We start from the raw sequence: 12,969 nt of genomic DNA, 5'->3' as shown, positions 1-12,969 counted from the left end.
TCACAGAATTATTTTGTTCTCAAGCTTTTAAAGTGATAATCGACTATCAAATTAATGAACTACGTAAAATTAATACATCAATACCAAATACGCGTACAAAAAATAGCCTTACAAAATTACCAAAAATCAATTATTTATCTTGCGAACCTCTTTAGCCCCAAAACGCCCGACTTTTCAGTTGTTTCTGTACTTATTTGATCACTTCTACAGTCGATGGTTTTCACCTGACATTCCGAGTGCAGCAGCAAAAACGTTCCCCCCACCAACACAACAACGAACATTAGTTCTGCGTGGACTCCCATTCTTTAAAACATTTATATGACAATGAAAACAAACACACCAAAAACATTTCGTTGTAAATATGGTTTCATATACGTAGCCTAGAATATATTACAAAGATTAAAGGACCTGAAGTCACTCTGACGACAGCTGCAGTTTCCGTGAATAGTGACGCGAAAGACAGCACAAATATTTGAATCCAAGCCCCTTTTCGCCACCAGGGGGCAACCAAACTCTGCCAAAAGCTGCCTCAATAATGTTGCTGTTGCGTCCAAACAAACAAACATTTCCCTAGATAAAGCAAACAAAATCAGATAAGAATTTTGGGGAAGTAATTAAAAACAAAAACAACACATTAAAATTGATTCTATATACTTTTCTTTTCATTGTTCCTAAAAATAAAATGAGGAAGTGCAATGTAAGTACACTGCTACTGTTATTTGAACACTTTGTGGCTGTTTCGGGTCGTTGCTCCCTAGCAAAAAAAAAAAAAAGAGATCAACTTGTTGAACATGTTTATCAACCAGAAGACAAAGTGTGTGGTGCCGTGAACAAGGATTCCAGAGTGAGCACATTCTGCAGACTTAAAAGGGAAATTCTGATGTATTGAAATTTTGTGAATGTGTAAAAGAGGGAAGTTACACATGTTACTCAAATCCTTTTTTTTTTTTTTTTAAATTACTGTTGAAGTAAAAATCTGACAGATCTTGATTCAGAGCACAAGAGATTTATTTACAAGAAAATAAATGAGAAAGAAAGTTAATGTCAAATAACAAGAGGCGGTAAACTTCTAGAAAATACACAACTACTCATGTTTATATTGTAAAAACATTACTGTAACGTGTATTTCTGGTAATACAATAAAAATGGATTCAGCACAGCTGGATCAGCAGTCCTGTCCTGGGTTGAACTTAAGCTGTCACTCAGCAGCAATAATGCCATGGACCGCTCTCTCTCTCTCTCTATACAGTATGTATATATATTTTTAAAAGATTATTTATGCATTTTCAGAAAAAATATGACCTTCATTTTACCCTCTTCTTTGATTTATCAGTGCAGGCGTTTCACTTATCCTTCATGTTTTTCTGCTGCCTGAGATATGAAGGTGTGGAACCAACATGTTCCAGGTTTGACCCAGCTTCAGGTAACTATTCACCGGTGTGGTAACGGCCCACACCCGACTGGATGGTAATCAGGCAGAACCAAGCGAACAGGCGTCGAGCTGCTTATTCATTGGCAGTGACAGAAATGGGGTTGTCGTAGGACGCTGCCTCCAGGTCTTCCACACGCTTCCTGCGCGTTTCTGCCGGAGGTCTTGGTGGTGGATTCTGGGGAGGATTCTTGATGCTCTCTGCAACAGGTTTCCGGATCTCCTTACTTGGGAGAATGGGCTCCCAGTGCTCACCTCGGATGGCTGCCTATACAGCAGAGCAGAGACAAGGAACACAAGTCAAACACTTCCCTAACGATGGCCCTTTTGCAACTCGAACGTCGTGTCACAACTATCGAGACAGATTTCTTTGTGGCCTACAGATGGTTGCTTTCTGTCTCATCTAACAGTTACAACATTCAAACTGTTATATTTCAGATCACAGAAGCTGATATAACAACCTTACCACAAGATAAATGATGCTGGCGATGCCGAGGCACACACATCCCAGGACAGTGGCGAGCATGAAACCTCCAGGAACACAGATCCTAACAGACACAAAATGGCTTTAAGAATGACGAGTTTTCTGTTGTGAATGAGAAGAATGTCGTCCAGGAAAAGAAAGGAATAATAGACTCACGCAGCGTGTAGAACCGCTCTGACATAATAGTTCCTTGTCACAGGCCCAAAGGCTTTCACACACACAGTAAAGCAGCGCTGGCCCCTGAAAAGGGTTGGGTCACGTAAGCCGGAAAAATGAAATCAGCAATTATATAAAAACAGAATCACTTACGGCCGCTCCACACTGGTGCCCTTCGACCTTTTACTTCTGGGATATTCAAGTAGACACACCAGCACTCCAGCAGCACTGACAAAACTGGTCAAGGAAGTTTCAACACAAACATTCACTTATCACAGGTCAATTATGGTAAATTTCTTGCCAAATCTGTGACCCTGAGCAGCTTCGGTGGTTGGAGGTTAAAAGAGACGGTAGATGTAGTTTGGTTAGTGTCACCGTTTATCTACAGAAAATTAAGCAACACTTAAGAATACAGAACCCCTTAACGTTATACCACGAAAAGAAAATATAAAGCTACACATTATTCTAAGAATGTCATAGTTCACTGCAAGTAAAAAAGATTGGAATAAAATATAGATAATAAATATAGAAAGTAGTCGTTTGGAGAGCGAGGGTTCAACGTGACGTTTGACCACTTAAATGGTGAAACTAAGGAAACTGAAGCAAACGGCGTGATGTGAGGATACACCGCGTAAGCAGCGAACTGCCAGCCTCGGAACTGCCCGGCCACCCCAACAACACCTCCAGTCAGCAGAACTGCAACGAGGAAGCAGGAAGGGGAGACTTCAGGAGGCATCAAGACAAATATCTGCAGTTACAAATAATCCACTGCCATTTTCCAGCAGGGACAAAAAGCGTTTTTGTTGGGTTTTTTTCTAAATGAAAAAGCTTTTACCATCCATAATGGACAGAAAAACTCTTTTAAGGAGAGGTCTACTCACTGAAACCCGAGGCCAGAGCCTGCTCGTTGGCCCACATCGCCCACTCTATTTTCCCCATGTTCACCTGTCCGATCCTGCACACAACTGTCAGCGACGACTTTCAACTTATCAGCCTCCTACGAGGAAACAAATCTATATAAACGAGCTTTGTGGCGTCAGGTTAGGGGGCGGGGCGAGGCGTGACGTCATTTCCGACGAGCCCAAGACGGCGGCAGGTAGTTCAGTGGGTGCGTCGTCAATCTGTGTAAAACACAAGCTTTCTGAACACAATGTGTGTTTTATTGTATTTAAGCTACCCGATTTGTTACCTACCTTGTTCTCTTTGTTGTTTTTATCCTTTGTGAGGCACTTTGTGCTACCCAGTGTATGAAAAGTGCCATATAAAGACTGAATTGAATTGAAACGTTTTTCCCTTTCAGAAATTCAAAGAAACGCCTCACAAAAGCGTTAAACCCTGAAAAACCTGACAAACAACGACACTGTCTGTTCACAGAAGATATTGAAACTATGTTCACGCTGGGTGCCAAATTATGAGTCACAAAATAACAATATAGATATATATTTATTTATAAAATCAACGTGAATCCTCAGGTAAATGAAGTCATCCAGAGATGCTGCTGAGTAAAGTAGCTATGGTTCACAGGGTTCCTACATACATTCTCTTCACATTTTCCTGATTTTTTTTTTTTAATAGTCTAAATTAATGTTACTAAAATGTATTACAAATACACCTCTCACATTTACAGGTGACACTCAATGTGCTTTCATATAGCTGGAAAAAGCCGACGGCAGGACATCTATAAATACCTGATAAAACTGAACTCAAACAGCATATTTGGAAAAATCACGTTACACATGTGGGCAACAGCTTAATGATAGAGTTGTTAAAACACACACACACACCCCAGTTCAGTTAAAGGCAAATCATTATCCATGCTGGTCAAGTAGAAACCTGCTTCTGCGACTCATAAAAGCTCTGAGCTCTTAATCGTACAATGGGGATCTGTGCTGCTTCGTTAACAGCAGCAGAGTGTCACACCGTCCTCTTGGGCAAACCATCAGAACCAAGCAGATGCTGGGCGGGATCGTCCACAACGCAAGGTCCTGGTCCAGCCTGGAACACAAATAAAATGTTTAAAAAACCACTGATTTATACCAAAGGAAAAGCTCTTCCTGCGTGAGCCTCTGCGCTAACCACTGGGAGTTACAGGTGAAGGCAGCGAGCTTTCCTCAGGGGAGAGCAAACACAGATAACACAAAGATTCCTTCAGGAGAACGCTCCTGTGTGAGGAAATCTGGACCTGCTCTTTAGACCTGCCAGCTTCCCGGCATTTATCAAACCATTGATCACCATTGCAATGTCAAAATCAGGCCTCTAACTATAGCAACATTTGGTTTAAGAGGTTATGAATGAAAACATGAGGCAGATATTTGGACCTTTGTACTTATCACGTAGCTTATTCCATTATCCATGGGCTGTAAACCAATAGATTGTTTCAGCTCATCAGGAAGGAAGACACGCTTGACCGGAAGACCTCTGATAAAACTGCAGAGGAGGAAGAAGGAACAGGAATTGAGTGAGTAATTTTATAGAGGTGAAAACAAGAGCGAGAGCAAAAGGACACAATTTACAACCACCAAAACAACCCCATTATAACTCAACATTGGCGACTTACTGTCCTCCATTGGTCTCTGGGGGGAAGAAATGTTGGACTACCTGAAGAAACTCAGGAACATGTTGTTTTAGAGTGAAGATGACAGCGTTGGGTCCGGCATCGAACGTATAGCTGACCTGAAACAGCCAGAGCACAATGACACTGGGACGGGCCAAACCTTTCTGTTCCGCTCTCTGAAAGCCACCACAGTGGTTTCACATCTACATTACAACAGCCAGGAAATTTAGAAACACCTGCCAAGGCAAATATCTCTACTGGTATTTATAATCTCACCAGTACAAGCAGCAACATTTCTGTTCATTTTATTCTGCCACATTTCATAGAGAGCAGAACCTATATTCACCACTTCTCTGCCGCTTTCCTGCCTTCATTTTGTTATAGCAAGCCACAAAATGTCAAGTCATGAATTTTTCCTCTAAAATGTGGCAAACAGCAGACAAATAATTTAAGACTGGAGCTAAAATACTGCTACATTATTTGTTTTAGAAAGGAAACCATGCGGTTACTTACTCTTGTTTCCCCATAGTGCCTGTTGTAGCGATGCACCAGATTAATGACCTGTTGCGAAACACTGCTGAGGTAGAAGATGGGAGGATAAGTGTCAAGGCAAGTGGCGTGGAACTGGTTGCTGTCCTTCATGGTTAGCTCGGCAAATGTGGCAAAGTCTCTTCTTCCTATTGCTTCGATCATCTCTGCCATCCGGCCGGGGACGACGGATTCGGCCCGGTGCTGTGCCCAAATGTAGACACTCGTAAATAGTCTCGAAACATTATCTTTATGTACAATTTACCACAACATAGTCGCGAAACATAAGCACCTTTAAGAGGGCGCTGGTCTCTACACTGGTCTGCATTCCAGAGGTGCTTCCCACTGGCTTCTTCTCAGCACTGGCCTGTGGCAAGAGTCTTTATTAATGCTTCCAAACCCGAAGACTGCCATTACAATATTAATAAACTCTATTAATAGAGCTTTTAATTAAAATATAATAATAATAATAATTCAGAGAGGAAAGTAAGTTGCTTCTGTTTCTCAAACACACCATAACTGACCTACCACAAGCACGAGAATCCTGAGCTCAGGCCAGTGACTCTCTGGCTCCACCTGCTGGGCAACACTGTCTTTGCCGTCTTCCTTCTGCCCCATGAGCCACTGGACAAATCCTCCATACATACTCCGACATGCACTGCCTGAGCCTTGTCGCGCGATCGCAGACAACTCCCCCTCAACACCAAATACCTGAGCCAGGGTGTAAACTGCAGGACAGAGTCACAGAAAGGAAGAAACAAAAAACTGAGCGTGTAAAAGAAAAAGTGTATGATGCTGTTCCTAATAATGCAGCACTTGTGTTGTAATTCTGACCTAGACAAGCAAATCCAGCCGCCGAAGAGGCCAGTCCAGCAGCAGTGGGGAAGTTGTTGACGGAACAGATGTGGACTTTGTGAGACAAGACAGCTGAATCCAGACTGGGGTTTCCATCATTACGTCTCTTCCTTGCTAATCGTCGCACTACATAGAAAAAGGCAAAAACGTTGGGCGCTCCTTTCGACACAGCTTCGTCGCTAGAGGAAGGAGGCTTGTAGAAGAGACACAGCTCACCCTCTCTCAAACAGGACTGCAGTCTTGGATGGCTGATGTCCTCCTCCTTGCCATTGAGCCATATTCGGTCTTCCTGGAAGGATTTGCTGGCGACAACTGTTGTGGTGGTTTTCAACTAGACGTAAGAAAAACACGAGTTTATTTTGATTTAGCTTGTATTTTTCACCAATACAAAACCACATCAGAAGTGCATAATTTTAGAACCCTCAATATCTTCATGTCTATCTTTAAATTCTCCATCATTGGGTCGGAATTTGTCAAAGACAAACTAATAATCACAAGTTTATAATACAGCCGTTAACTCATAGGTGGATTAAAAAAAATACCTGGTCTTGATGCAGAGTTACACTCAATGACGAGTTGATCGGTAGAATTAATTCTTCATTTCTCTTTCCCCCTGAAATTCAAACACAGTGCATTGAAGTTACATTACAAATCTTTTACTAAATCCAAGTATTCACATAGAGATACACCAATCAGTGTCACCATAACAAAAGCACATGCACTGGCGTACTGACAGGACTGAGCTTAGCTAGCACTCCTAGCATTCACGTACTGCTACATACTTACAGTATTTAATGACAGCTATATTCACGGGAGCGGTACATGTGACTATATTAGGCTTTTCCATACTGGACGTTACTGACTACCTTTGAAAACTTGATTTTGTATTTGCACCTTAAACTACGATACTCGCCAGAAAACTCCTGCTGAGTAGGGTTAGCCTACCTGATCTGTTAACCAGCCTCTTTGAATCGCTGTCCATTGGCTGGTGGTGAACATGTGATTTTTCCCTTCAGCCAATCAGCAAAGAGCAGCATGGCCGAAGGAGGGGATCTGACCAATGAGAGCTCGTCTGACCACCGTCATGCGAAAATGGGGCAAAGCCAGCGGCCAATCCCACACGAGAAGTCTCTCTCTCGGGTATTCTAATGTTATTACAGAATACTATAATATTATAACTGAACTGAATACTACCCCATTATTATGATAAATTAGCAAATAATGAGTTTATATACAATTATATCGCGTCAATTCATTACAAACGTCAGTTATTTTCAAGTGAAATGTATTTTCTTTATAATTTGCTAAAAGTGTGTAACAATGTTGTTCTAGTGATGCCACCAATGTTAATTCAAGACAATGAAATATTCCCAAATGAAAATCAAGATTTTACCTTTATGCATTTTATTCCAAACAACTCTTACAGCAGTAAACAAGTAGAGACAAACCAAAAAAATAAATAAATCAGGAAACAGTTTAACTTTGACAGGTTTATTTTAAGGCTTTTTCAATTTTTTTTGTAAACCTTTGCAGCACACCAGCAAAGAGAAAATATCCAAGCGCAACATCCAACAATCTGTCCAGTCAAGATAAAAATGTAAAAATCTCTGGAGTACTTTTTACAGCTTATCTGGTTTGTTGTGTTTAAAGATCAGATGTCAGACATTAAGAGCATAAAGAAAACAAGTGGGAGCATGTGCCATTGATCTGTCAGAGGCCAAACAGAACCAGCATACTTTTGTATTTAACCGCTCATTACGAATGTCACAAATGTGGCGTCTCCAGGATACAGCTTGTTGATGAGGTCGTTGGAGTCCAGTAAAACACACCCATGTCTGATTTTCTGACCGATTCCAGGGCTGCGTTAGACAGTTATTAATCATCTTCATCATCGTCAGAGTCCATTACCCTCCGTCTGTTGAACTGAAGAGCAGACAGCAAATGAGTACATTGGTTATGGTGTCGAATACACAGAATGAAGTGGTAAAAAACTAAAATAAAACTAAACCCGTTCTCAATTTCCATTATCAAAACAACAAATAACGTGATCGTGTTCAAAACTGAGAAAATAAATAAACCATCACATTAATATTTAGTAGTTCTACAGGGGAGCACTAATCCTGCCCAGAACGATGTTTCCACGACTGTAGGTCAAACTTACTTTCACTGTCATCTTCTTTTCTGTTTGTTGACTCACTTTTTCTAAAATCTCAATCAGGCCAGACTCTGAAATCTGTCAGATGAGAAAGACCAAAAAGACTGATTGTCCTGTAGTCACATGGAATATTATACACTCATCGGCCATTTTATTAGGAACGACTTGCAAGTAAAAGGTTGGGTTGATTTGAAGTCCTGCAAGTTGTCGTGACCACGTCTTCAAGCCTAAGCACATTCAGTTGCGGCCATGTGACTGGTCGATTAGCTTTTTGTGTCCTATAAAGTGGCCGGTGAGTGTACCGTCTGTCCACTTCAGTCATCCAAATGACATTTCCTTACCTTTCCTCCTAACTGTCCGAGCCGAGCCATCTGAATGAGATAGTTTTCTACGGCTTTGGCCTTCTCTGGCTTCACCAATGCAAGATTGTTCACTGAAAACAACACATAATCCAGTTTAAGTTCTCCCTACATTGTTAATTTAAAGAAAAGAGCCTAATACAAATCAACTGCACTTCTTGAACAAACCAAAACTATTTTATTAGTGCATAAGCCAAATAAGTTTTATAAAAAATATCTTAAGAGTTATTTCAAAGAGGAATTTATTGGTATTTTAAATAGACAGTGAATAAACACTTACATCTGGCACGAGCAGACTGGTCAAGAACTTGAGCCAGTATGGAGTTTCTCATCTCCTGTTCTCTATGAAGAAAAAATAAAAACACTTCACTTAATAGAATTTTACTATTGACCAGAAGGAAAAGTGAATAACCATCCTTACCTTTGTTTGGCCTCTTCCTGCTGATTATTGGAGGCATCCTGAGGCAAAAGTAGACAATTAGACATGAACCACCAGAAAAAAAGCACTTTGAGAAAATGCACTAATTTCCCCATGTATATTGTGACCTACACACCCATAATACATTAGTAATAGTATACTTTATATAGGCAGTAATAACACAAGGTTGCATAACATAGTAGGTTGCTTTATAGTCAAAGCCCCAAGGCTTTAGTCTTTGGCCAATCAAAGGTAAAATTCCACCCAGAACCCAGAATATCACCAAACTTTAATGAGCTCTTTACTGGCCCATTTTTAGCATTTCACTCAAATCCAGTCATAATGTTTTGAGTTATTTTGCTAAAAGACAGGAGTAGCTCCATTAGTAGGGGACTGGACAAAGAAGCCGGGGGTTCTTGGCTCAAGCCCCGGTGATAAGGAAGAAATTTGGAAGGTATGCTGGTGTCATTAGGGGGGACGAGGGCAACATTGGGGCTCTGCCGAGGTACCAAAGCCACAAATGGGCCCCCCCAAGGGTGTACCCTGCCTTCACCTAAATGCAGTTGGGATAAGCTCCAGCACGCTACCTGCGACACCACAAGGGTCATAGCTGTTAAAAAGGCCCAAATTAACAAAAAAAAAACACAAAAACCTCACCGACAAATGTCACATAACCTTCTTAGGATGTTTTCATATTATCTTATAAAGGTCTAAGACATGAGCTGGATTCAAATCATATTTCTATACCGATATTTCTATACTCACACCATGTTCAATTTAGCATTTATCAAATATAGTACAATATATATTTTATTGTTCAAATGTACTATTTCTAATTTTGTCCATTCGTGATCAATGTTGACGTGAGATGCAAAAAGTGATTAACAAATACACTCAAATCTCAATGATCTTATCAAAAATATCTTCAATAACAGCTTGATCCTTGAATTGGCAATTGAATTTGTGTTGAGGTGTCAAACCAAGAATTAAATCTCCTTTGGAACTTTGGCTCTCCTCTCCAGCTTGGGGAGCTCTAGCAGGGGCGTGTGCTGTTAGCATTAGCCCAGCTAGCACTAGCTGCAGGCTGCTTCATCGCTCATTTATCTCCATCGAACGTCCACGTTAATCACCGCTGTTTTACAAGAAGCACACTGTCGCGTCAAAGCAGAGAAACTAAAAAAGGGAATTTTCATTATCCTAAAATAACTTAGCTAGCCAGGGCTCAGCGAACCCAGCACCCCATTTTAAAGAATTGGGCTCATGTCTGGTCCTTACCCCGTGCTTTGCCTGTAGCTCCGCCATTCTTTGCCGCCTAATTGCCTCCAATTCTTCATCTGCCATCGTTTACCTGAATAATATGTTTAATTGTTAATGCCAAGCAGGAGCAACACGTAACGTAATTTATGGCAACAAAACTACAATCGGAGCCAAAGCAAGCTAACAGAGGCCAAACCAGGGAAGTATAATCGATACCGAGAAATCAACCGAAACGGCCCTCAGGCTGAAGCAATCCAACACAGAGCAACACCAACCCATCCCTGTTAACTAGACAGGCAGGACTTTGGGGGGGGGATTGTCTTCGACAATAGTTCTTAGCATAATTTCACGACACGATGCACCAATGCAGACCACATCTGTGGCGTGGACGCCCGAACACGCCGTTGGGATCCTCATCTCGCCCTGCAACCCTCGTTGTCCTCCTGGGGGAGCTCGAGCATCTATTCTGGGTCGCGACCATCCGACCTTGCTGACCCGCAACCTGGAACCAAATATACGGAGGAAGACGACCCCCAATGCTTATTTATATGTGTCTCTTCCGATATAAATAGATGCATAAACCAGTTCTGCTGTGCCGAAGACTCTTTGATGCAGAAGGAGTTGAAAACATCCTTTGGGCTATATGGTTCATTGTGATTTTCTTTCTTTTTATTCTGGGTAAATTATTAAAATTTCAGCGGTGGAAAAGTGGTTTATGATTTATTTTGTATTGCAACATGTACACTATTGAGACATTAGGGGTGGCTGACCTCCTTTCTGGTTTTATTCAACTAATCTCTTATCTGCATACACACAATGACCTTTTAATAATTCCAAAATCAACAACAAAGAAATCAACCATTTTTAATGTAATTCTAATGGGTACAATTATTTTGTAATTTTGTTTCACTCCATATTGTACCACCAGACATTTAAGCAAAATTTTTCACAATGTTTACTGTAAGAATAAACAGGCCTATTTTAGAATGTAATAATAATGACAATAACACCAACAAATTAAAACAAGAACCCAATGTAGGTAAACACTCATGGAATGATTTCTGCTTATTTGTTCATTGAAGTTGTAGCTTCTGAGCCAGAAGGATGACACTAGCTTCCTCTATACGTACTGTACGAAAAAGGGCTCAACAGCAGAGGGATGTGGTACTTTTGACCAGGGTCATTTATAGTGAAGACAATCTGCAACAGAATAAAACCCATATGAAGAGAGTTATCAATAATAAGACCATCATTAAAACAGCAGATGAATCAGAAACATTCATCAGTTCTAATGTTAGATGTTGTGACATCCAGGTTTAACCTCACCTCTACATATGGGTAAAAGCCTGTCTCTCCTATTCTCTCCCAGTACTTAGCAGTCTCAAAATGAATTTTATACACATCAGATGTAAACGCTTGTGGCGTGATGAGTCCCGGGCAACGGCCATCTTCATTAGTAGTCCTGTTGAGACCAAAGGTGATATGACAGTGAATATAAACACTGTGCATAGCTGAGGATTCCCACCAGTGCATGTGGAAGTGTTACTGGCTGTACCCAGTTTTTATTAAACTCCAGGCATTAGTGGACGGGTCTTGTCGATAGAGATGGAGAGCCAGGTTTGAGGCAGGGATCCCCATGGCTGTGTTCAACACATGTGTAGTTAGAGGACCAGGAGAGCCAGCCATTGCTGTGGTCTACAACATACAGAGAAAACAAATACATTTAAAATGAGCAATTATTTAATGCTTTATCTTATATGACGATTAGTTAAGTTAGAATACCCAAACCTGTTGTCCTGAATGTGTAAATATTGCAACATGTTAAATGCATTTGATTAAAAAAAAGGTTTCATAACTTTAAAATTGCTCAATCAGTTTTTTAAAGAAATCATTAAGTGTATTAATACCTGTGATGTCAGCTTACCTTATTTTCAGGCAGGATATGACCCTTTAGGAGCTGCAGTCTCTGTGCACTCATGTAAACTGTCCCTGATAAATGAAATCCTCAAAGTTTTAACCTAAATTATGCTCCTTTATGCCCACTCGGTTTGACCAGGTCTACCTATCGTCCCAGCCACTCTTTTATTCGAGTCATTTTCTCAGTTTCGTTAAATGGCTCTGCACTTTGTGCAATAACAGATGGAACTTTCAGGACATAAATTCCAAGGGGATATGATTGCGAAAAATTTCCCATGTTTACTGAACCCACGCGTAAGTCTTGATATATCAGAGTATATGAAATTACAATAATGTTATAATTCAGTTTTGAAAGAGTTAAAACTCACCAAATCCAATTCATAATGTATTTAATGTTGTAAGTTTTAAAAGTCACCCTATGCTTCACAATGGTTCGATCCTCAGTCGCTGCCTGTACAACGTGTTGCCTTCATGAACTTTAGGTAAAACCGGTTGGAGGACTTTTAATAAAAGTTCTTGTTTGTTTCTTATCGTCTTCTTCAACAGACTGATCTAAACACACAACATGACTCTTATCATAAAATCCAGGTTTCAGCGAGAGGAGATGCAACTTTCCTGCACTGTAAACAAAAGGCTTTTTCATTACGCTTTCATGGTTATAGTCACCTAGATTTTCCCAACTTTCCCCCGCGTTTTAAGCCCGCAGCACCTCTAAAGACACGTAAACGTCTCATTGATTTCGTTATTGTCAGTTTGTTTAACTGCTGTGTTAGTGAACTTTGAATCCACAACCCATTAGTTGCCTCACATAAATCTGCTGCCAAACTAATGTAATGTTTGAGTTAAAACCATTATTA

General features: G+C 40.6%; 4 protein-coding genes across 4 annotated transcripts; all 4 read right to left on the bottom strand.

Annotated features, from left to right (window-relative positions):
- Positions 1–990: 990 nt before the first annotated feature.
- Positions 991–3,119, bottom strand: LOC130518254 (cytochrome b-245 light chain). Its single transcript, XM_057020720.1, has 6 exons — positions 2,951–3,119; positions 2,696–2,765; positions 2,223–2,297; positions 2,070–2,153; positions 1,896–1,977; positions 991–1,697 (listed from the first exon to the last, which is right to left on the bottom strand). Exons 1-6 carry the CDS (start codon positions 3,006–3,008, stop codon positions 1,506–1,508), a joined length of 561 nt encoding a protein of 186 aa, XP_056876700.1. The 5' UTR covers positions 3,009–3,119; the 3' UTR covers positions 991–1,505.
- Positions 3,120–3,493: 374 nt separating this feature from the next.
- Positions 3,494–6,945, bottom strand: mvda (mevalonate (diphospho) decarboxylase a). Its single transcript, XM_057020661.1, has 10 exons — positions 6,793–6,945; positions 6,549–6,619; positions 6,223–6,337; positions 5,986–6,132; positions 5,680–5,879; positions 5,444–5,518; positions 5,137–5,355; positions 4,627–4,742; positions 4,388–4,496; positions 3,494–4,064 (listed from the first exon to the last, which is right to left on the bottom strand). Exons 1-10 carry the CDS (start codon positions 6,851–6,853, stop codon positions 3,984–3,986), a joined length of 1,194 nt encoding a protein of 397 aa, XP_056876641.1. The 5' UTR covers positions 6,854–6,945; the 3' UTR covers positions 3,494–3,983.
- Positions 6,946–7,481: 536 nt separating this feature from the next.
- Positions 7,482–10,452, bottom strand: pdcd5 (programmed cell death 5). The gene is made up of 6 exons (XM_057020744.1): positions 10,214–10,452; positions 8,942–8,979; positions 8,801–8,862; positions 8,503–8,594; positions 8,168–8,239; positions 7,482–7,929 (listed from the first exon to the last, which is right to left on the bottom strand). Exons 1-6 carry the CDS (start codon positions 10,277–10,279, stop codon positions 7,882–7,884), a joined length of 378 nt encoding a protein of 125 aa, XP_056876724.1. The 5' UTR covers positions 10,280–10,452; the 3' UTR covers positions 7,482–7,881.
- A 442-nt stretch (positions 10,453–10,894) lies between these two features.
- uraha (urate (5-hydroxyiso-) hydrolase a) lies at positions 10,895–12,712 on the bottom strand. Its single transcript, XM_057020731.1, has 4 exons — positions 12,120–12,712; positions 11,751–11,890; positions 11,522–11,657; positions 10,895–11,395 (listed from the first exon to the last, which is right to left on the bottom strand). Exons 1-4 carry the CDS (start codon positions 12,171–12,173, stop codon positions 11,306–11,308), a joined length of 420 nt encoding a protein of 139 aa, XP_056876711.1. The 5' UTR covers positions 12,174–12,712; the 3' UTR covers positions 10,895–11,305.
- Positions 12,713–12,969: the final 257 nt, after the last annotated feature.

The sequence above is a fragment of the Takifugu flavidus genome, chromosome 2, assembly GCF_003711565.1.
Source record: "Takifugu flavidus isolate HTHZ2018 chromosome 2, ASM371156v2, whole genome shotgun sequence".
NCBI classification, from domain to species: Eukaryota; Metazoa; Chordata; class Actinopteri; order Tetraodontiformes; family Tetraodontidae; genus Takifugu; species Takifugu flavidus.
This window is presented reverse-complemented; position numbering and strand designations above follow the sequence as displayed.